Below are 24,296 nucleotides of genomic sequence, written 5' to 3'. Positions count from 1 at the left end.
GAGGGTTGATTATATCAGTATAGTACTGAGCGCTGTCATTCTCTATGGAGTCAAGGAAAGGGCCGGAAGTAACGTTGAGCATCTGTCCAAGGTTCAGATCAGAGGTTTGCAAGCAAACCCTGATAACACAGCTGACAGATACACTTATCAAAGTCAGCTATCTTAATCGCAAATTATCCCTGATGTGTTGAAAGAAATTAGTGTGTGTGTGTGTGTGTGTGTGTGTGCGTGTGTGTGCGTGTGTGTGTGTGTGTGTGTGTGTGTGTGTGTGTGTGTGTGTGTGTGTGTGTGTGTGTGTGTGTGTGTGTGTGTGTGTGTGTGTGTGTGTGTGTGTGCGTGTGTGTGTGTGTGTGTAATCCTTGTTGTTGTGGCTCCCTCCTCTCTGACCATGGTGTAATGACTGCACCTCAGGCTCAGTCTCATCAACAAATGACCATTAGGGAACAGAAACAGTCTGATGTGCAGAGAGACAAAGCCATGTTTTCACTTCTGTTGTGGCACCATTTTGTCACACTTTGTGTGTTGTACATTTTACATGGATAGAACTGTTTTTTTTTTTTTACCTACCAGTCTATAAACCATCATCCACACATCCATTAGCTGTACCACTTATCCGTGCAGGGTCACAGGGCAGCTGGAGCCAATGAAAAGTTGACATGGAGTGAGGGCGAGGTTCACCTGGGCCTATGACAAGGCTGACATGAAGAAAAACAACTACACACTCACATTCACACACAATTATCCTAATATGCATGTGGTTGGACTGTAAGGGGGAATAAAACCACACACACAGGGGCACACCCTGGACACATACACACACTGACATTCATACATTAAGGCAAATTAGAGTCTCCAATCAGCCTAGTGTGCATGTTTTTGGACTATGTGGCAATGTCCACCCAGAGAGGCCCCAGGCCGAGAAATTGAACCCAAAACAGTCTTGCTGGGAGGAGAGCACACTAACCACCAAACCACCATACTCCCATGTTATCAGAGACTTTGCTATTATATTAAAAAAATCTAAATCTGAAACCTCTCATTTATAAAAGCAATGAGACTCTTTGCCACACTATGGTCAGGTGCATTTTGTTTGCTTAAAATGACAGAATCCACCTGTTCCCAATTTTTCTGAATTTGGACATGGTTTAGAAAGAAACACACCGGTGTAGATAAGGCCCCACAGGTCTCACTAGGTCAGGGCAAAAAACAAAACCATGAAGTCTGAAGAGCTCTGTGTAAACCTGATTCATGGTGAGGAGTAGATCAGAGTAAAACTGAGGCTTTCTAAGTTCCCACGAGAAGAGGAGCTTCAGTGACTGTGAAATGGAAGAAGTCTGAAATAACCTGGTCTCCTCCTGGATGAGTAACCAGGTAACATGAGCCCTGGTCCGGGAGGAGATCCAAAACCAACAGTCAATCCAACAGAGCTTCAGAAGAGCTCTACGAAGATGGGAAACCTGCCAGGTCCGCCATCTTAGTGAAAGTCACCATCTTGGCCTTAACGGCAGAATCTTTATGACAGAATCCACTTTGAGTTAAAGAGTCGGAAGCAGGGAGACTGCTCTCCTCATCCTTTGGTTTCTGGACCTGTGTCTGATGTCCATCATCTGTCACTGGCTCTGAAAAAACATCTCAGTTGATATAATGAGAAGATGTAGTGTTAAATGAGAAAATGTGGCAAATAAGCATGCAAAGACAAAATTGTACAAAGAAACACATTTATTAAGATATATATTTACAACTCATCACAATCCAGTTATTTACAAGAATGAGAAGTACAGAGGAAACAAGAGTTATAATTCAGAAGTATGAAGAAATTACAAGTATGGCACTGAGTGGTAAGAAAAAGTGTGATCAGTAAACACCAACAATCATATGAAGCTCTGAGAGGGGGAAAAAAGGATATTTGACACTGTGGTCGTGTTATACATTTATAACAAGACTTCAAACTGCTGACGTACATTGTTTAACATTTTGTGTCACCTGCTGCAGGTTCACCTTGATTTAATGTGAAAAGGCTGCAATTACTTCCGTGCTCAGCTGTCCTGTTACAGGCCGACTGTAAATTATTTATATATATATATATGTATATATGCACCCAGGTAATGTCTGGAGATATAATGTATAAATTGTATCTTAGTTCCCAAGTTTGCATTAGAAATAATGCTGGTGAGAGAGCTGGAGAGCTCCGAGTTCAAGTACAATATGTATGTAGGCTATAAATTCTGTGAGGTCAGGTGCCATTAGGAGGTAACAGCATTGCCTTTTCACTATGAGCCTTGGAAATAGCATGTTAAAACTGACAGGTCAAAACAGACAAAAAACAAAAAGATATCTCATCAGTTACGCAGATTTTTTATCAAAGAAACACGTTGGCAAAGGAGGAAAGTGAATGAACGAACACTGACTGACAGTAATTGTAAAGGTAATGTGCAAGGAACGGCACAAACAGACTGATTCTGGATCAATTCATGATGAAGCTTGAATGAATTCTGGAGCACCATGAAGTTACAGATGCAATTTGTTAAGTGTTTTTTTTTTTTTTTTAGGGAAAGTGCCCCATCCAGTGGCTGCTGTTTGACCAATGTAACAGTCAATTGTGACAATAGCTAAGAGTGGCTGCAATGAGCTTCATCTCCCTCTTACATTTAAAGTGCTTAAGGCTGAGTTTTTTTTTTTGATTAACATGCCGCATCTTCTGGTTTCCTTCACGATTTCTTTAAATGTCAACGGCAAACTTAAACCAACTGCAGCATATTCACATTTCCCTTCATAATCCTACTATATCCTCCTCAGCCCAACAAACTGAATGTATCTGTGTGATATGAGTGTGATCATCATCTCACATATGGAAATAAATTCAAAGTCAATTCTCTGTAGCTTTAACGTTGATCTCATTAAACATTCAACAAAGTGCTAACCAGCCGATTCGTTCTAAACTAGTGTCTATTTTACAAATATCTTAAAATACTTAACAATAATGAAATACAGTTAGTAGAGCCAATGTCCTATCAATAGACAATAGGCATGCAGTGCATTTCCAGAATCAATCACTCCAGTTTTCTACACCACCTTTACATGCAGTGTTGAAAAACCTGCAGCTGTGAGACGATAAAATCGCGGCCCTTTTATAAATGCAGCGCCACCTCAGAGAAAACAACAAATTACCTTCATTACGTCCTGCTCAAAAGTTAAGACCCCCCTCCCCCCTTCATCACAGGCTGCACTGGGTGTCACTTTGTGAGCCACTTTACCATCATACCTGCCTATACTGCATTTGTTTCATTTGTATTGTATGAGCTACAGTACATTTCAGAGGTTGTTCTTCATTTAAAAATCGGGCCACAAATAACTCTAAAAAATAACTCTAAATTCTATTATGTACATTTGAATGAGACTCTTGGTTCTGGACACGTTAACTAACTGATTCATTTATTTCCCTTCATTGCTGGTATCCAGACTGCAGAGTCCTGCAGAAACAAACAAACAAACAAATAAAATAAAAAAAACATTTTAGTACAAAAAACAATCCACAGGGGAGGGAGGGGGATCAATAGTTTTTACTGCAATGTAAATGATCAAATCAAATAGTGCTTACCTGGTACATCCTTCCTGCCTTTGGAGACTCAGCGGAGGTCTTAGGTAAACAAACTGCACAGAAAGGAGCAGAGCAGATTAAAAAAGCAAGTGCAATAGAAAATCAAGACATAAAATGCACAAATACATGACAGCACCTGCTAACAGCTCTTTTGATGCTGTGCTGAAGTTAAGAGGAGGTTTAAGTGTATTAACCCTGACTGAGGCCACAAGCACCAGCCTCATAGTGAAAATAGATCCAAATACATTTCACAATATTATCACCTGACAGTTGAGAAATGATTGTTCCCACAGTGTTGATACTGCACCGACACTTACCAACTCTCTCTCACAGCTTCGATGTCACTCACGAGATTCTGTGCCAAACAGATGCCAAAAATCTGAAACGAGGGACAAGAAAAAACAAGTCAGGGTCATGACAAGTGGACACTGGACAGAGATTAGCACACCAGTAACCCTGCTCCTCACCTGTAGTAATGCAATCCCAATGAAGATGCCTGCTACCACTGTCAGGTTATCTTGAAGCCACTTCTCAAACTGAGGGACACAACCTTTGATGTAGATGAAAGTCCGCTGCTCAGAGTCCTGAACGAGCATTGACAAAAGACACCAGTGAATATTATTCTTTCTTTCTTTTCTTTTTTTTAATAATTGTAACTTTGCAACATGTTACAACTGTTTAAAATCCCCTAACTACTGTTACTCACACACTCATCTTAGTGTGTTTCTCCTCTGGCTCATTAACATAGTTTCACTTGGCCTTTTCCCCGAGACTTAAAGTCAAGAAAACAAACGCAGCTTTTTCCTTACATTATGCTGCTGTGGACCGAGGCTGGGGCTAATGATGGGGGGAGGGGTCTCACTTCCCATTGCATTGCTGCAGCATGAGTAATACTGCACGAGCCAGAGGAGAGCTGATGGAGAGCCAGCTGCTGCAGTTTGGGGAGTGAGGGGTTGGGAAACAAACTGAAAGAGGAATATTGTACCCAGGGCGGAGAAACTGATGATCTCACACAGATTTATAAACCTGCGTGAGGAAGAATAAACAGGAGCCATGTCCACTCTTCACGCAGATTTAAAGCCTCAGCTCCGCTTTCAATTAAGGTCTGAGTCTCTGTTTTCGGTGAAAGTTAACTCACCGTTTTTGCTCTGATGTCGTATCCGCACTGAGTGTTGATGACGTCCTCCTGTGGTGAGAAGGAGACACTTTAGGCTGATACATTCACAAAAAGTAAAGTTCAGATATTTAGATGATGATGCTTTTTTTCAACTTGAACTTAATTTTCTTTTTCATTGTACCATTATGATGATTCTGTTACTCTCGCCAAGCAGGAGCTCTGCTGTATCACTACTCTAATGGGGGTGTCCCGTGGGGATGTACTGGACTAAATCTGTGGATCTGCTCACGAGCTGTGGACCTGAAACTCAACACTCGTATCTGAATCAGATTTAGCTCATAAGAATGAGATGTCACTTGGCAACATTTCGACGTGAACACACCCTGAAACAACTGGAGAATAAATAACACAACCACATGCTGGTCTTTTAAATTTAATTATTTGGTTTGTGTGGTGAAAAAACTTTAATAATCATGAATAACAAGTGTACCTTAAGGGGCTTAAAAATCTGTTCAACATTATAACACCTTCTGTCCTCAAAGTCTCAGATCACACAGAGGAAAAACTCCCCAAAGAAAACAAAGAACTCCTGTGTGCAGCTAAAGTATGACATAGCTAACTGCACAAAAAGACATGAAGGCATTATTATTGAGTAAAGTAAACAAAAAGTAAACAAAAAAACATCTGTACAAGCATTTATAGGAAATTACAAAGACTTTTTCATAAAATTAGACATTAATGGCCCGAGGTAGGTAGTTAAAAAAAAATTGCCGCATATGATAGAAAAAAAAATCAATTCTATCCTTTGAAATATGCATAATTTTAATAGTCAGCAGTCAGACACCTGAAACACTGTAGTCTGCTCATGAAGACATGTGACTTGACTTGAACTTGGCCTCAAGGACTTAAAGGCAAGCCAGTGGTATTTAGGGCATTTAATTACTTGGAAACTCAATGCACCCTGAGAATATACTAAAATACAAGAAAGAAACACTTTTGTGTTAAGTCCTCATGTGTTCAACTCTCAAAGTCTCGGCCTGAAAATACTTTGTGTTGTGCTGTTTGACAAAAAAGGTCAGGGTGCTCAGCACAACTGATAACCTCTGGGAGCACTGTGTGATTCAACTGTCTAATTCTGTTGATGCTAATTGTCCTGAAGTGTTGCTCTGAGAGAGGACGACCTTACTGAACAGCACATCCTTTGGTCAGCAAATTAAAAAAAAACACTCTTGTGTAACTTTCATTAAAGGGAACGGGTCTGTTTTACAGCAGCAGAGCGTCGCCATTTCTTTAAATACAGAGCAATGCTTTTTTTTTTTTCTTGGTCAAGGTAACTCCTCCCAGCTGCTTCCAGACTGTACTGCACTGTGCTGTGCTGACAGAGTCTGAGAGGACTAAACACTGAGGCCTGGACGTCCTGTTGGAAGTCAGCCACAGGAGTCGATCAGCCGGACTTCTGGAGGACACAGATAACCAGGATATCTGTCGCAGGGAGGACCTTCACCATTTCCTCTCTGACTGCTAGCAATATAAAGATTTCAACTCTAAGACACAAAAACACTAAATGACACATGGACTGGTTACAACTCACCATAAAAGGGAGTGAAGGGGCTTTAGAGGTAGAAATACTTGTCTCTCAACTTCCAGTCACTGGAATCTAGTCTTCATCCAGTCTTTTATCTTTTATATAGTTCTTACCATGCACTTATACTGTGATTTTATGCTATAGCTCCACTTCCACATTCGTTGGTGCTCTTACACTGCACACTAGGCTGGCTTTGTAGTGTGTAGTGTACTGTACTGCCTCATTTGTGTTTATTTTATTTAAAGTATCTATCTATCTATCTATCTATCTATCTATCTATCTATCTATCTATCTATCTATCTATCTATCTATCTATCTATCTATCTATCTATCTATCTATCTACAACTCACCACCATAAACCATAAAAGGGAGTGAAGGGGCTTTAGAGGTAGAAATACTTGTCTCTCAACTTCCAGTCACTGGTCCACATTGTATCGTTAACAAGATTAATAAACTTATGATAACCATGTGATGTGTAGTTTTGCTTCCTGTGTATCTGTGAATTCAGTTCTCTTTGTATATTTTCATGATGAAAAAATGTTATGAAGCTCAGGTCTTAAATATGAGACCCCTAGAGCTTGTTTGATTTCTTCTCATACTACATTGTCCTTTTTTTTTTTTTTACAATCTATAATTATGTCACCATATAATGATGCCTACAATGATGCCTGTCCAGTCTGAAAGAGGGATCTCTCTACTATTGCTATTCAGGAGGTTTAGGGGGGTTTTTGGGGGAGTTTTTTCTTCGTCCAGTTCAGGAGTCTAAAAACAGCTTGTGCCGTCATGCTGTTCAGATTTTTGAGACCATTCAGACACATTTGTGATGTGTAATATTTGGGTATATAAACAGGGCGACACAGTGATGAAGTTCTTAGTGCTGTTGCCTGGAAGGAAGAAGCTTCTGGGTTCTACATGCTATGTCAGCTGGGACTGGATGGATGGATGGATGGATGGATGGATGGATGGATGGATGGATGGATGGATGGATGGATGGATGGATGGATGGATGGATGGATGGATGGATGGATGGACATATAAAATTAATTCTACTTGACATACCGCTGGATCTTTGGTGCAGCAGGAAAAGGGAACTCCACATTTCTCTCGACTCGGGTTCGAATCAGTGCAGTTGAAGTAGATGTTCAAATTCCAGTCATCAGCTCCAAAAGCTCCACAACACTCCCACTATAAGGTCACACAGACGACCACACCTCACATATAAGGTAACAACAGAAATGAACAATCAAGATTCTCACAAAATAACACAAGAGTTCTCACATATTCCTGGGTGAAGTCTATCAGGTTCTGCAGGTCAATGTCGTCCCTGTATGCCCGGATGTTGTTGTTAATAAAAAAGTTGAGCTGGTCCTTGATCCAGTCTTTGAAGACAAAAGCCAGGACTCCTGCAGTCAGCTCCAGGAAGAAGATGATCCCCAGGAACACTGAAAACTGACAACACACAGATGGTTCTTAGGATTTAGCAAAATATTATTCAGAAATCAATGAAGAGAGACACATCTCCGACGGAGGCTTTGGGAAACGTACAAACTTGAGCAGGAAAGAGTTTTCTCGCAAAGCCCCAATGCAACCAGCGAATCCAAGGATGAACATGACACCACCCACGACAAGGAAGAGCCAGACGGGGTCGAAACCTCCCAGGTCCGTGATGGACGAGATGTTAGAGAGGACACCCTGGAGAGGAGGCAGCAGAGGACAACAGGAAGTTGTTAGGAGGATTAGAAGAGGAATACTCAAAGCATCCACTGTTCTTATCATACTGTAGGTGAGTAAAATTATTTCTCTTAAGTAATGGAATAAGTTTAGTACATTTCTACAGTATTAGCAGCTTGTGAATGGATGAGAAGACTGCTGACACTGGTCCATATCAATGACAACTGTTACCAATTAGGATTTGGTATAGGAAGGTATTATTGGGGGGGCAGTTTTTTTTCTGAATTGAGGCATAAATGCTCAGAAATATCTCTTTGTGCTAAACTAAGCTTACTACAGCATGATATTTCAGCAGCACCTGGGGGGAGTTTCCTTCAAATTGGGACAAATGTCCACTCAGATTCAAAGATGACGTGAGGAGGGCGAGGTCAAGGTGATCTCATGTCTACGGTGATTTTTATTCATTTCTGGTTCACTGTGACTCACAAAAGACATCTTTGGCCGTTTGGAAACTCTTTGAGTTTTACAGCATTGGTCATTCAAAACAAGACGTTTGAAGACCGTGAGGAACATTCTTCACTTTTTTATGACATGTTATTTACCAGAGAGTTGCCAAAATAATCAGCAGATGAATACAAAAAATTAAGTTGCAGCTGTTTGTGAAGGACAAAGCAGCGACTTTCATCTGATTAGAGTGTCTGTTCCCTCTTTTGCCCCAGTACTGAAGAGGACACCATGAATGAATCTGTAAAAATGCAACAGATACATTCAGTCCATTGTTCAGAGGGGTGTCTCAGCAGAAAGCACCACATTCCTTTCTGATTCAGTAAAGCCACTGCTTCCATTTTCTGCTTTCTTTCTATGGGCGTAAACAGTTAAGTGGTGAATGTGAATGATCTGCTTAGTTGAAAAATGATTTGCAGATGTCCATCGAGAAGAAGATTCACACAAATTAATGAGTGCATGAGGATATTTACCTTCTCGCTCCATGCCCACAACCCAATGCCCAGGAAGGCCACTCCCAAGAACTGGAAGAGGTGAAGAAGAGAGAGTCATGAGCGATGAGAGAGCAGGATCATCACGTGGTGACTACAGTCTGTAGTCATCACACAAAAGCAAAGAGAAAGAAGCCACAGAGAGATTTTCCTGGCTGTGGTCCATTTCTAAATATTTCTCATCTCAGTTTGCAGTATCAGCAGGAGACTCCCACATTAGAGACATCTTCAAACAGCTTGAGCACATTATGACAGCACAGGGAGCTGAACTCCTTTAAACTCAAGGTGATCAGAGAGATTCTGCAAAAAGTGAGGTGCTCTGAACATCTAAACACACAAAGCTCCTGCACATTTAAAAGACAAAGATAAACAGTGTCCTGTCTATTCAGAACCACAATGCAATGGAGCCATTTTGGCTTTTCATTTTGAAATTTACCACAGGACTTGACTCTAACTCTAACAGGAATAATTATTGGTTATATTTTGTAATTCATCTGTCACTTATAACAGTGGTTAAAAAAAGAGAGATTTTGCTTTAAAATTACAGGATGTCAGAAGATATTGACATGACAGGTCTCCATGGCAACAGGACAAAGCTATCTGAAGACTGTGAGGCGACACTTAGGTGACTTAATTTGGTCCTAGACATAATAAAATATATTCTTCCTAATAACATTGATAATAATATCAAAAATAAAACCGACTAAACCATCATGAAGTTGATGCTCTTAAGTGAACAGCTGTTGACTCAACTTTGTTTATTAACCCATGAATCATATTTAAGAATTTATCCACAAATTGGATGAAGAGCACTTTGCAGATGAACTCTCACAGGTGATTGAAGCAGATGTTTCTGCCACAGACATGAATGGTGAAGGAAGCAGTGATGGTGTGGCTGACTGATGACCTCTGTGTGGCCTGACAGGTGACCTTTACCTTTAGCTTTACACAGTCCATGAACATAGTGGCACCACTATGCATCAGTGTTTCCACTGTACACAGGTGTTCTTATAGCAAATCAATAAAATCACGTGTGTAATAGTCAAGTATTTAACTTATTGGATTATTCAAACTAACACTGCACATACCCACCCAGCCCCCCCTCACTATTGTTTTGCTAAAAGTAATTGTAGCAAAACAATACTTTAATACAAACAATACTAGGCTATATTCAATCATTTTTGGTAAAACAATCATTATTGCAACAATGTAGTAGGTGCAGCCCCAATCAGCCCTTATATATTTGAGTTCTACAACAAACAATTAAAATTTTGACCAGGATTGTGTGTTTATGTGCTTATGTGAATCCTAAATCATTATTCTATCTAATTTAATGTAATAAGACCTATAGGGAAGAAGAAGTAAAAGTGGATTCACATAGGGACCGGGAACCAAGAAATGTTTTATGTTTTGAGGAGGAAAATGGATTTGGGGGGGGGGGGGGGGGAAAGAACACTTATCAAAATAGCTATTGGTTACTTTTGTTTTCAGTCAACTTCAGCTCTTTATAACCCACAAATAAGATGTTATTTTATTGTAATAAAACACATTGCATTTATATGAGATTACAAAAGCTAGCTATCACTGCCAGCACATTTAGGAAACAGATCTTAGTGAACAGAAGAATTAAACTTGGTAACTGGAGTCCAGAGTGGGACTGATGTCCAGACCACAGGAGATGGAGATGACCTGTGGATGAAGACAACTGATCTGAGAGCAGTCTGCACCGCCTCCACCCAAAACTCCACTGGCATGACACAACACAACAACACACAATGAACATATCCTCACATGAACAGTCTTACGATGCTGTCAGAGTCCTCAGATCTGAGGCTGACAACGACAACAAACACAAACACAAACACACACAGCAGCTGACAGAGGGAGCAAGTGCACAGAGGGCAGCAGCCGCACTGCAGGGACGGAGCCACCGTCAAAACCACAAGGACAAATAGTGCACACACACACACACACACACACACACACACACACACACACACACACACACACACACACACACACACACACACACACACACACACACACACACACACACACACACACACACACACACACACACACACACACACACACAAGAATACACAAAGGCCTCGGCTCTGGCAGAAGCAGACCTTAAAGCTGCTGCTGGTGGAGAACAACAACATGTCATCATGTCAGTGTGTGGAGCTGAGGACCAGGATCAGGCCGGAGGAGGAAGACTCACCCAGAAGATGATGTTGAAGCCGAAGATGAAGTATTTGATGCAGCAGCTCACCTCGTGAGCCTTAAAATGTTTTCCTGACATCATCTTCTCCACTCAGACACACGAATCACATCTACGCTGCCTGTGAGTCTGTCTGTGTGTCTGTATGTGTGTTTGACAGCCCGCTGAGGAGAGAAACACCCTTTTTAAAATTTATTCTTAGGGCTCGAACAGACGCGCCGCCGTCCGTTGCTTCAGCGTCTCGGGTTAAACATGATGCTGAAGGTCCGCGGCACGAGGAACAGCTGGAGCTTTGATCCGCCCGCAAAGGTGCAAAGCTCAAATAATCATTAATCCACTGGAGTCAAACAGATTCAAGGCGATGGTTTTCTATCTGAACCATAATCTAGACATGGCTGTTTTCTGACTGACGGCTGTGAGAGCCAATGGGAGTTAGAGGAGGCGGGACTTCCTCCAGCAGAGGACCCCCTCAAATAGGCTACAGCACGCTGCCCCATGTAATCATTCACAGTATGGCTTATCAGGAAATGATTGATTAATGGCTAATGATTGAAACGTTTGACATCTAATAGGCCGTAACCCCCCTCCCGGTTTCTTATTAACCAATTTAAAATATGGAATGAATAATAGAGATACACAAGTTGAACAAGATTAAATGATAAAACTGCATGTCATGTAGGCTACCCTGGAAAAAAAATAAATCCTGCTTCTCTTAACAGTCTCATTAATTTTGATGTCTTCAGTCACATTGACTTGTTTGTATTAATTCATTCACATTTTTGACTTTTCCAATTTCTTTTTTGTTTTAATGAGAAAACTGAAGGTTAATCATTTATGCTCAGTGTAAGGAAAGGTAAAGGCAAAAATGAAAAAACATCGCCACCTAGTGGTAAAATCTACCGCCCGCACCTCAGTGAGTCCATAGTTCAGTTCAGGTGAAAAACAAACAGCTGCAGAGTGAACATCGGCACTGACACTGAATATTGAGCCACAGAAATAAACACCACGACCATTCAGAGTAGAGTCTTGGTTTATTGCATAAAATAAAAGTATGCTCTAATCTATTACAAATATGTTTACAAAACAGGATAAATTATGAAAATAAATATTCTGTGCAGTTTGTCCATATTGTCAATGCAAGCAGAAAAAAAGAAACATATATACACACACATGTAAGTCCATAAAAAGACAAGTCATTGTTATGATTATGATCATCCCTCTATTGCCGAGACAAACTACATAATTCAAAGGGCAGAGCTAAACAACCTCTTTTTTCACTGATGCTAATTCTCAGTTTGTTTATTTTCTTTTTCTCTGCATCATGCAAACAATCACCACCATGGATCCAACATACGATTCAATGTGACTTGCAGCATAATCTACATATTTCTCAGCACTACCACTACTCTGTTCACATTGTCAATACTGTCTCCAAAGTTTTCCCTAAGGTTACAATAAAAAAAACACAATGCACAATGCAATTGCAATAATGTTTGGCAATACAAATGTATTAATAACACAATATCAAAATAATTCACCATTTAGGCAGTTACTTGTTCTGGTTTTGGCTGCACTTCACTTACAAAAATATAAATGTTTTTTTTTTTTTTTTTTTGGATTTAACAAAATACTTCATGTTAAAAATATCACTTCAGAGTCTCAGGAAAATAGTTGTTTTCTTTGAAAATCCCAATCCCTCAGTTCAACCTTCATGCAAACTAAAGTTATTTTATCAGTTTGAGTTCCCAGAAGCCTTTGCAGGACGACGTGAGAACAATAATATTAGTTCAACAGCTTGAGGGAGCTTTTAATAACAACACGTACAACAATGGTTTGAGGTGAAAAAGCTCCAGTGATCCTTCTTTTGGGTTAGTGTTTTGCTTTGCAGCACCCAAACATACTTCCCTTTTGTTCTACACAAAGCGTCCAAAATGTTTTATTTTGCTACTAAATTAGTGCGTTAGTTTCAAGGTAATAAAACCCTAAGATGTTCCATTATTCCTTCTGCTACAAACTACACATATCCTTCATTAATTACTGTTAGCTGATTAATACATGTTTCACCTTTTGGAGCAGTTTCTAAGAATACAAAGTAGAAATATCATAAATTGAATACACCTTAATTTGCCTGTTATCCATTATTCTGTTTGATTAAGGCTTATTGCATGGTTTAGATAGCTGATGTTGACATTTAGCACAAAATCTAAAATACTGAAACTGGGATAAATAACCCTGAAGATCAGTCTAAGAGATGGGACATCCCAGTGAAAAAGAAATAGCTGTGAACATGTTTCGTCATTAAAAGCTGTACATTAGCTGGGCAACTTTGAAGTCAATTATTCATATTCTGAAGTGCTCTAACTGTGCAAGTCAAAGGTTTTGAGAACCATTCTTCATTTTGTGCAAAATAAGTAATTATTTACTTGAATTGTCAATTGTATTTTAATACATTTTTGATTTTCACATTCATTTTTTTCTAACTTTGGATATAGGCCAATATGGGTGGGTGGGGGTGTAGGGTGGGGTACCTATTCATTCAGTAATATATCAATGATGTGCTTTTCCTAGGAAAAGAACTGCATATTATGTACTGTTAGTAAATACAGACAGGCATATATTAAACATTTCTCATATACTATCTTCAACGATCACTGTGGCATGCTGGGAAAAAAAAACATAGCACACCCATAATAGACAGAAGTCTTTTGTGTTTCTGAGTTTCTGAATCCATTATGTATATAAATACATAAGGCTTTGTGTGAGTAGCCTCTTGTGGCATCTTATGCACCAGCTTGTTAATACTTTGAGTTTTAATGCATTAGTAGCTAATGCATTATTAATCACAGTTAATGAATCCAGTAATTTATTGTTTCTTCACATGGTTTCATTATGGCCAGACTGCACCTATGAGATGCTATATGTTTATAAAGGCAATATATTTTCTTTATCATGAGGTTTTTTCTGAGTTAATATAATTGTACAAAATCTTCTCTTGAAAGAAGCTTGAAATGCATGATATTAACACTGTCAGTCTTGAAGAGACTACGTGATCTCTCACTCTAAGCCTGAGAACGCATTTGGAAACACTGGAAAGGTTTCTTGGCTTTGATGCTGTGTTATTTAAAAAGCCACTCTGTGTCATGTTAGAGTGGATTTTGTAAAAACCTTTTGTTCTTTGACAGAGTTGCATAAACACTGTGTAATAAAGACCCGACCAGGGAAGGGAACAAGGAAAAGATAAGTCCCTGCAGTTGGCCAAAATGTGCATCACCTACGTCACAGAGTCCCCAGAGCACCAGTGGACGTCACCAGCTCACAGATGTGCTGGTGTGTCCTGTTGTCATGCTGTTTGAAAACTATGCTGGTGAGAAGTGTGGAAGCACGACCAGCTGAGCGGCAGAGCTGGGTCACTTTAGGTCACCTTGATGGTGGACTTCTTGTGGACACAGAGTAGGGAGACGTAGGGCACACCGATGAAGGCCCATTTCTCATTGGGCCAGAACATGATGACGGGTCCTCGCTCAGGAGCCTCGGTCGCCACGTCGAAGTAGGCGAAGCAAACGCAACCCAAATACGAGGCAAGACAGATCAGGATGTGCCTGTAAAAGAGCAGTTTGAATGAACCACACTGTTCGAGAGATGGTTTGCTAAATATATCCAGGTGTTTGCAGGTGCATCTGAGCAAGATGAACAATGTCTGCAGAATAAATATCCTCCTCATCGGGTTATTTAAGTCTGCAAGGTCAGTCTTTACATTCACACCAAGAGAAAAGGTCACTGCAGACCTGAGCAATAAGAATACTGCTGGTTCTTTTCAATGCAATTACACTTGTTTGGAGTTTCTTCTTTGTTAATTATGGCTTCATTCTTCTGGTCAAGTAAATAAAGGTCACTCTTTTTTATGTTTTTAGATGCAGACCCTCATTAATGATAAACATAGCTGTAAATAGGTTGATATTATTGTACCAGTGTAGTCAGATAAAAAAAAGGACTGGGTTACATTGTTTTTGCTTAAAATGTCAGTCTCTTTTCTGAGCTGACTGTGAGTCAACTTACCAAGCACAGTGCAAGTAGGGAAAATTGACAGATGACCACATTTCACAGAATATCCTGTCACTGATCCAGCAGAGTAGAGCCAGCGCCCACCAGATCCCTGAGATCAAGCCCAGCTTGAACACACGTGGGTTTTCACACCTGCGACAACCAAACAGAGCGATGAGAATGGTGCACAACTATGAAAACTCACAGAAAATACACAAACACTTGGGATAAGACGGACACCGAGAGTACAGTATCTGCGTACATCGGGCAAATATGGAGCAACATTACTAAAGGGGCTTTGTATTTAGCTCTGGAGTTGAACTAAATCTCCAGATGGGTCTGAGACTTTCTAATGATTTCACTGGCGAGGTTGAATCTTAGGAGAGGAGGAGGAGGGGGAGCTTTTATATTTACACCTGAGAAGTCCATGAACTGAAACCCGAGTACCAAGAACTCTAGTGGTCTAAAAGTCTACCGCCCTACACAAATATCTGTGTGTGGACACACCACTGACCTCCAGACATATGAGCTAATCCAGAGTGCTGCTGATAAGCTATTCTTAGTCCTGTCCTCCTTGTACACACCAGTCACCATAGCTGAGGCAAACGCTGAGTGCCAAAACAAAGACAAGTGGACGAGGAAGGCTGACTAAACTGTGTTGACAACACAACAGAGTGGTCACCACGACGCAGTTTGTCACATTCCTCTACGACACAGCGTCTGATGGAGTCACACCATTAATTTTTACAGGCGTTTCATTTGGATTACCATTGTTTCAAGGTGAGAGGAATGTTGGGATGACACGAACCCTTTTCGAGAAAGAACCAGCACAATAAGACTCAGACAAACAACAAACACCACTCAGCTGCAGAGGACATGACTAATCTTAAATGCTGTAGCTTGACGTGAAGGAATAACATGATGGCTCTAAGATAATGAGTACAGTGGAAAAAAACACTTTGTGTCCAATATTCGCTCACATACACACAGAAAGCATGATGACTCTTCAGCCCATTGGGTTTTTTGCTGTTGACTATCTGGCTGTTTAGTGCTAGGCAGGTACTGGACAGCTGCAGACAGCTGCCAACTGTAGCAAAGTCGCAGACTGGGAATCAAAAACAATTAGCTCAAAGAGTCTTTAATGCTCTGAATAGCTGAGGGGAACTGCAGAGTTGGTAGTTAAGTCTGATCCAGGCCTATTTTGACTCTACTGTGTGTTGTCAGCCAGTGTGTGTGTGTGTGTGTGTGTGTGCCTCCTCATTAACACCAGTCGGGGTCCACACTGTGCATAGTTCACTGCACAAAAGAGTGAGGACTGTGTGAATGTGAGAAATAGTCACTGACTTTGGTTCTATAATGTCTAGATGTGTTGAGCAGTAAGACATCTGTAATCTCCTCTCTTTCAGCTAAGAGCTTCTCATTCTCACTCGGTTTCACCAGTTAAAATGCTGCCATTAGCAGCAGGTCACATCAGCTGCCGCTAATTAACATTAAAGTCTTGAAAAAAAGTCTCGTAAATTGATGGCAGGGGCAAAATAAAACTTGCGTGCTCTCTGCAAACCACTTAATGTGAGATACAAGAAGAATCACTATATGTGATACGTCCCGTCTCCCACTTTATGTTAATTTCAGGCATCACATTCTTCCAGTTAAACTTTCCTTAATATCATCAGCTTCTGCTTCAGGTTCAGCATTTGTGATATTTGGATCAAGGAGCTGCTACTTGCTATTTAAATATGAAGCATTAAAGTTGTATTGGGAATGGAGACAAAATATAATTGGACATCCCTAATTGTTATATAAAGAGTATTTCTTCGTGCAGCTTCATTTGCCACCATGAGCTACAAGCCCCGACTCCACTGAAATGACCGAATTCAGTTTTTTATTTGTGAGAGAGTGATGTGTCTTTACCAAGGGTTACACAGGCTCACTTTCAGTTAACTATGTCAGTATGAAGACAAATGCCAATATTTTACATAATTGGTCGCGGGGGGGGGGGGGGGGGGGGGGGGGGGGGGGACATAGCTCCACAAGAGCAACAGGAAGCACAAAAATAGATGGTCAATGATATGTCTTCCCAAAGGGAAACAGGCCATTAACTTGTCATCAGTATTGTATTAGACTTACATACTGTTAAGTGTTTCAACCATTTATATTTGGCTGATCATCAACCTTAACTGACTTTACATACTGTACATTGAGGCTCCCTAAGTCGGCCGACGCCCCTTCCTGCCAACAAACACACACACTGGCGGAACAATCACCACACGGCCAGGTTGTCTGGACTATCAGCTCAAACAGAAGCACTGAGATAAGAAACTTGACATCTCCATGGACACAGAGTGATCTCAGTGTGATGGAGAGTTTGACTGTTGGAGGGGAAGATAAATGAGGGAAAGGCCGGCCGGCCGGCTGGCCTGTCTGTCTGGGTGGAGTCCTGCTGAGACGCTCCTCGCTCCAGGGAATAGAGAGGAAGAGGCTCCATAAGATCAGTGTCTCCAAACTTGAAAAACTGCAGCTCTTTATGAACTCATTTGATTGTCGTGTTGGAAGCTGAAATTATTATCAACTACTATGAGATGATGAGTTCAGTCGTGCTTAGACAGGTTGTCAGAAGGTTATCTCTCGTCATTGGTAAAACCAAGACGATATTTTACTTTTCAAGATTATTTTTTTTCTTGTTTTTGAAAGATTTATATCATATTGTACGATCTGGCTTTCCTTTGACTGGCAGCTTCACAGTGGGAAAACCAAGAGTTAACAGTGAAGATGAAGATGAAAAGCTGTATCGTTCAAAAGAAGGTGCCAGCTACGTTTATGATATGGATCTTAAACACTAGCCAATTAAACTGCTTTGTGCTTCCTGCTCCACCTGTTCCTTTTTAACAAGGATACAACTTAACTTGAACTTCAGTATTGCATCGTTTTCATGGATAGAAAACAATGGTCAAAACCACAAAAAAAACATTTAAAAGGACATAATTGAACCTGGGGAGATTTTAGTTAAGTAGATGGTATTTATATTTACTGATATATGTATGACAACATGTGTGTAAATATGTTTGGATAATTTTGTTTATCAAATAATATGAGCTATCTCTTCTAATGTCCTTTTATACAAATGTATAGATATATGCATATAACATTTCCTATTTAGTTGAATAGTGGACTCATTTATTTTTCAGCTTGTGATTTTTAGGTTAAATTATGACTCGAGGACTCTGTTCTTTCAGTAGCTTAAGTAGAAGTAAATTTACTTTTCTATGTACAATTTTTTTTCTGACTTAATAATAATAATAAATCATCCATTATGGCCCAGCTGTGACATGAGTTTATGTAATATTTTAATGGATCTCCTATAAACTGGACAAGTTGTTTTTCGTCCATGTGGAAGTGCCTTGAACAGGAGCCAACAGACGTACTGTAAAAGAAAAAGCAAACAACAACAAAATAGTCGTTTCTTTCTGATGGCAGACGTCCATCAGCCCGGGCTAAAGGAATTCTCTCCCACTTAGCAGAAGAAAAACAATTTGCCCCAATAGACGACTGGCACTGGAAGTAATGTCACGAAATACTAACAGGTTGAACAATGGATGACTTAAGGTTAAAAGACTGACGGTGGTGAGTAAGGATTGTGGGAAACGGAAACTACAGAGCATGGCTCCACATTACTGTGACGGAGGAAGCACACACACACACACACACACAAACACAAACACACACTAATGGGCATGAATGGCTTGTTGTGTGTTTTTAGAAACATTCTTTCACATCATAGGCCCTCTCTATAATTATCCTGTAACAGACGACATGTCATCAGACAATGTGAGTACAAAAGGCCAAAGGTGAGATGTTAACGTTCTGCAGACTGCACTAAATCTCAACACTATTGTTTCTGTTAACAACTATATGTATTGCAGTATATTATATAGCTGACTAGACAATTTAAAACACAGTGCAGTGAATTTAAACCAGATCTGTTCAGTCTGGTGCGACTGTTGCGTAACTGACTGGAACAAGATCAACATGTCTGATGTGTGTAATAATGGTGTTAATAGGAAAATTAAATAAAAAGGGAATTACTTTTTTTCAATATTAAAATATTCCTCAAATCACAAAACATTACACCAATACACCAGATATGTATGGCTCTATATTTCTCCACATGTGCAGATGACATGAAGAAAAATCATTTATGAAGCACTGATTTAAAAAAAAAAACTGAGCATAGGTGTTTCCTAGCAACTGATTTACTTATTACTCACGTAACTAGACAAGACTTTTCTTATTTTTTGATGGTGTATAGACAGCAATTTACTAAATCAATGGTCAATTACAAAAGCTTTACACACAAACTTAAGGATGGATACACAAGTTACTGCAGAGACAACAACCCCACCACATTCACAAAGTCTGATCTAGAGACGTGTAAAATAACATAAACACGTATAAAACCATAAAAACACAAATTATTCACACTGAAAATTGGCTTTTATATTGGAACAAATCATGTAAGCTTAAATATGGTGGACATCCAGGACTGTGTTATATTGTGTAATGTTTCTTATGCTCTTGTCTACAGTGCTTTAACACTTTTCACTAACCTTTTGAGCTCAGTGATGAGCAGCACAGTGCAGGGGATTCCTAGAGTCATGAGCGACAGCGAGTTGACGACAGGTTTAACAAAGGCCAACCCTGTGGTGATTCCTGACAAGATGCCAATGACCACTTTGAACCTTGACCTACATGGAGAAGCAAAAGAAATGAGGAGAAAAAAAATAATGTTTGCACTCTATGAACAGCATTGTGAAACACAGAAGGAATGTTTGGTCGACTCAAGAAACACTTTAACACACTCATTCAGATAAACAAGAGGTGCTCAGTTTCAGAGGCCGTGGAAAATGCAGCCTGAAGTGAAAGAGCAGCCATGATGGCTCTGTGACAATGGAAAGAGAAGTTAAGACATGTGATGCAGCTTTTACTGGGGTCAGCTATCTCAGACAGGCCTATTATTAAACAGGGCAGTCACAGCAGTGCACACATCATATGACAGGCTAGTGGCCAACAGTCAACTCCTACAGAGGAACCTGCTGGATAAATACAGTACATGAAATACACATTAAAATGACATTGAAAATGTGGACAAACTGCAGTGAACAACAATATTGCGTTCCTGCAAAAACCACAACCACCACTGCCTCAGCTGTGTCATTATGATAAAAAAAAATATCATGTTGGTCAACATACCGATCCCTCCTAAACATCCTGGGTAGGTATCTTTTAGGGAACCACATGGCAATGGCACACATGAGAACCCACAAAATGGCCAGCTCGTCCAACATCTGGCCCAGGAAGCTGAGGGTGGCGTGGAAATACGTTGATCCAATACCTAGGAGACAGAGAGAGATGTAATCTGAAGTTGTTCATAGATAAACAAAACTGAATCCTTTTATAATGCCCTCTGAAAAAGCAAGGACATCAAACAGTTAAAAAGAGTCTGAACTATGTGTTTTTGTCAAGTGTAAATCCAACATACTCCTATTTCCACTTCTCAAATGATAAAAGCAGCCAAAACGATGAAAACATTAGAGATTTCATCTGTAAATGAGGAGATCAACAGAATAAAAGTGTATAAAAGCAACATCAACTGTCTTTAGAGGGAGCAGCATCTACAGTGAGTGTACTTCCTCAGTGTAAATCACAAGCAGCTTATAGAGCTCACACTGAGAGACACCTGCTGTTTTGGAAACAACGATTACAAACAGTTACTTCTACATCGGCGTAACTGGGAGTTGTAAGACACTGTGTCTGTGAGGGGGGCAGATCTGTGTGTGCCCCCCTTTGTTATCACTGTCCAACAGACCTGTCATTATCAGCACAATCGGTTTTCACAAGAGACAGTGAGACACTGCAGGAGAGTCGGACACTTCAACAGACTTCTTGTCCAAGACAGAAGTCGGCTCTCAGTTAGAAGTTACCATCATGACGCCATGTCACTGTCCTGACACAGCCACTTAAATATCTGCTGCTTTTCTTAGTCCTTAGAGATTATATCTATAATAGTTCAAGGTTTTTCTCAAAGAAAAAAAACAAGACATTAGACTTTCACAAGTTCTTTTGTTATTGTTTTCTGACAGTATATGGACCGAACAATTAATCAAGAAAATGATAAGCAGATTGATTCATAATGAAAACAATCATTAGCCACAGCTCTACGTGGGAACACTGTTTATTTATGGCTACTGGCAGCAGGCAGTTCAACAACCAAACTCCATGACTGAGTCACAGTCCGCACGGCCGCGGCCAAGGTCAAGCACGAGCGGCCTGTTTTCACACTAGAATCTATAGGGTTGTTTTCCTGCTCAAGTCAAAGGTCAGAGGCAGAAAATGAATCTACAGTATGTAACCCCAACAAGCTTGATATAAAGTTAGTCTAGTTTTGGAATAACAGATGCACAGTTAAAACGAGTGAGTCAAATCCCACTCAAATTCCACTCTGTGTTTTTTCCCTGGCATCGTTAAGGTCACCTCCTCTCAGGAGCACAGGGTCTGTCAGGTTATCTGTGCTGACAGTGCAACCAGTGTGCCTCCACAAACAGCACTGAGGAAACTAGGCTGTGCAATCTCTGTACAACTGTGCTGCTGCTGTTTAATGTACAGTGGCTTCATTTGAGACAGAAATGCTGAGACAAATCTAGTGAAATCTCAGCAAAAGGCTTATTATTCACTGGTTGGATGAATAGGACAAGTCATATTAAAGTCTTCTCCTAAGAGGGAAAATGAGTCACTGTTGTTGCTGCAGTTTAGATTCAGGCTGTGACGACCTACATCCATAATCTGACCATATGTTTAACATAAAGACACAGCACATAACTCACACAGGTTGTAAAATGTGCGATCCATGCACACACAATATTTGTGTATTTTCAGGTTTTCAGGCTAATCAACTAATCATTTGGTCAAGAAAAATACTAAAAAAAACAAACACTCATTACAAATCTTAAGATTATACACTGATGTCTGTTGCTAATTTATTTTTCAAAGTTTGCAGGCTTACATTAAAAAAAAGGTGAAAACTGTTTGTTTTCTTTCTTTAAAAAAAAGACACAGGCTGTCAAACAAGCTCATTTCCAGCAATACACTGAATAATCTAATGCAAACCAATAGATACTGTTCTGCTCTATTGTGCTAATGCATATGAAGCTCAGTCTTGTAGGTGTTCATATGCATTAGCACAATAGAGCAGAACAGTATCTATTGGTTTGCATATTAACCAATAGATACTGTTCTCTGAGCTAATACATTAGTTACTGCTGTATTGCACTGTATTTGTTTCTCATATTCTGTCCTACACTGGTTTTTGCAAACAGGAATATGAGGTCCAAAACAACAAACACCATGAGCTTGTGTGTGTGGTGACTTTGGATGTCTTTATCTACAAATGCTGCTAGTCTTATGTATTAGTACTGATGTATGGTTTGTTAGGCACATGAAGAGTGATGAAGATTAGGAGTGAGGAGGAGGTCTCATCACCAACAACTTACCGACCACCACCAGGAGAATCCATATGAGGTAAATCCCACTGTTGAAATGTGTTGCATATTGGCGGAACAAGCACATTAATATGGGCGGCAAAACAAAAAACAAAATGTTGCTGATCTGAAATGATAAACAAAGGAAAGCCATGAGCAGAAGAGCACATCATCAGGTAGTGAAACTGTTCATGTTGCTCAATGAACAACATGCTGGTCAGTGTTGTTGGACCAGTACACACACACACACACACACACACACACACACACACACACACACACACACACACACACACACACACACACACACACACACACACACACACACACACACACACACACACAGGCCTCAAGTCAGTCAGTGGCCTCGGAGCAAACTGACACTCAGCTGAAATGAGTGAGGCAAAGTAAAAAAATCTGTCATCTGATGCTGAACAGTGAACAAACTGTTGAGAAGACAGTAAACTTGCAGCTAGCTACGGCTAATCTGTGGGTAACATTTCTAAACACAAAGGGTGAGCAGAGCTGCACACATACACACACACACACACAAGAGAAGCTGCAGGGGGATTTTAAACAAAACTGTAACTTAACCACACACAAAAACAAAAACACACACACACGCACACGCACACACACAAAAAGCAAACAACATCGTTAGCTGTTAAGTGCAGCTGACTTAATTGTCACCGACCGTGTTGTAAAACTCGGCGATGCTGGGATAAATGAGGTAATTTCCCTCACACCAGTCCACCTCGGAGCTGCCAGCCTGCAACTGGTCCCAGAAAATCAGATTAACGTTACTCATGTCTGGACTGGTCGTGTGTGTGTGTCTGTCTGTCTGTCGGACGGACCGCCGGACCGCACCGAGCCGGGCCAAGAAAACAGACAGACAGGAGGAGCTCCGCCGACAGCAGCAGCAGCAGCAGCAGCAGCAGCAGCGGTGGTTGTGTTGTGTTGGTAGATAAAAAACAAAAACACCGAAGAGAAAAAAAATGTCCTCCTTTGTTGGCTCGCTGTTCTCACGCTCAAAACGTTAAAGTCCGAGACCTGACGCGTTTTGTAGACGAGACAGCGTGATGATAAAACTGCAGGCACCGTCGCTGGGCTGCTGCATGTTTTCTAAAGCCGCTCCACAAAGCCTCCCCTCCCGCTGTCGTGACGCTCCGCTCCGGCCACTGACAGCTGCTGCTCCGTCCGGACGAAGAGGTTGCAGGAGCAGCGAGAGGATTCACCCCCCAACTGCTCTCTCTGCCTCCTCCCACTTTCTGCTTCTAACGTCATGTGACCACACACGACCAATGGACGCTGGTAGATGTCGCTCCTATCAACTATCAACGTGCACATGAAGGATCGTCGTGTTCATAAGATAAGATATTTACAGACATATAAATACACCGCAGGCAGGTTGCGGCATTTTTTTTATTCACGTCACGTGTTCAGCCAACTTTTAGTTTGGCCTACTTATCCGTCCATGTTATTGTAGTTTTTTATTTACTTTAGGCTACATGATGCTATAGGAGTAGGCTACT

At 40.6% G+C, this 24,296-nt stretch overlaps 2 protein-coding genes across 2 annotated transcripts; both read right to left on the bottom strand.

Annotated features, from left to right (window-relative positions):
* Positions 1-1,709: 1,709 nt before the first annotated feature.
* Positions 1,710-11,591, bottom strand: LOC310989055 (tetraspanin-5). The gene is made up of 10 exons (XM_083975938.1): positions 11,192-11,591; positions 8,950-9,000; positions 7,847-7,993; positions 7,580-7,750; positions 7,361-7,486; positions 4,737-4,784; positions 4,066-4,182; positions 3,916-3,977; positions 3,599-3,651; positions 1,710-3,470 (listed from the first exon to the last, which is right to left on the bottom strand). Exons 1-9 carry the CDS (start codon positions 11,273-11,275, stop codon positions 3,639-3,641), a joined length of 819 nt encoding a protein of 272 aa, XP_083832064.1. The 5' UTR covers positions 11,276-11,591; the 3' UTR covers positions 1,710-3,470; positions 3,599-3,638.
* A 612-nt stretch (positions 11,592-12,203) lies between these two features.
* On the bottom strand, positions 12,204-23,997 carry acer2 (alkaline ceramidase 2). The gene is made up of 6 exons (XM_083975926.1): positions 23,459-23,997; positions 22,777-22,891; positions 20,480-20,621; positions 19,837-19,974; positions 15,248-15,385; positions 12,204-14,790 (listed from the first exon to the last, which is right to left on the bottom strand). The coding sequence occupies exons 1-6, from the start codon at positions 23,570-23,572 to the stop codon at positions 14,604-14,606; spliced, it is 834 nt and encodes a 277-aa protein (XP_083832052.1). The 5' UTR covers positions 23,573-23,997; the 3' UTR covers positions 12,204-14,603.
* Positions 23,998-24,296: the final 299 nt, after the last annotated feature.

Source organism: Trachurus trachurus, assembly GCF_905171665.1.
Source record: "Trachurus trachurus genome assembly, chromosome: 1".
In the NCBI taxonomy this organism is placed as follows: Eukaryota; Metazoa; Chordata; class Actinopteri; order Carangiformes; family Carangidae; genus Trachurus; species Trachurus trachurus.
The sequence above is the reverse complement of the archived record's forward strand: the minus strand, read 5'-3'. Positions and strand labels throughout refer to the sequence as shown.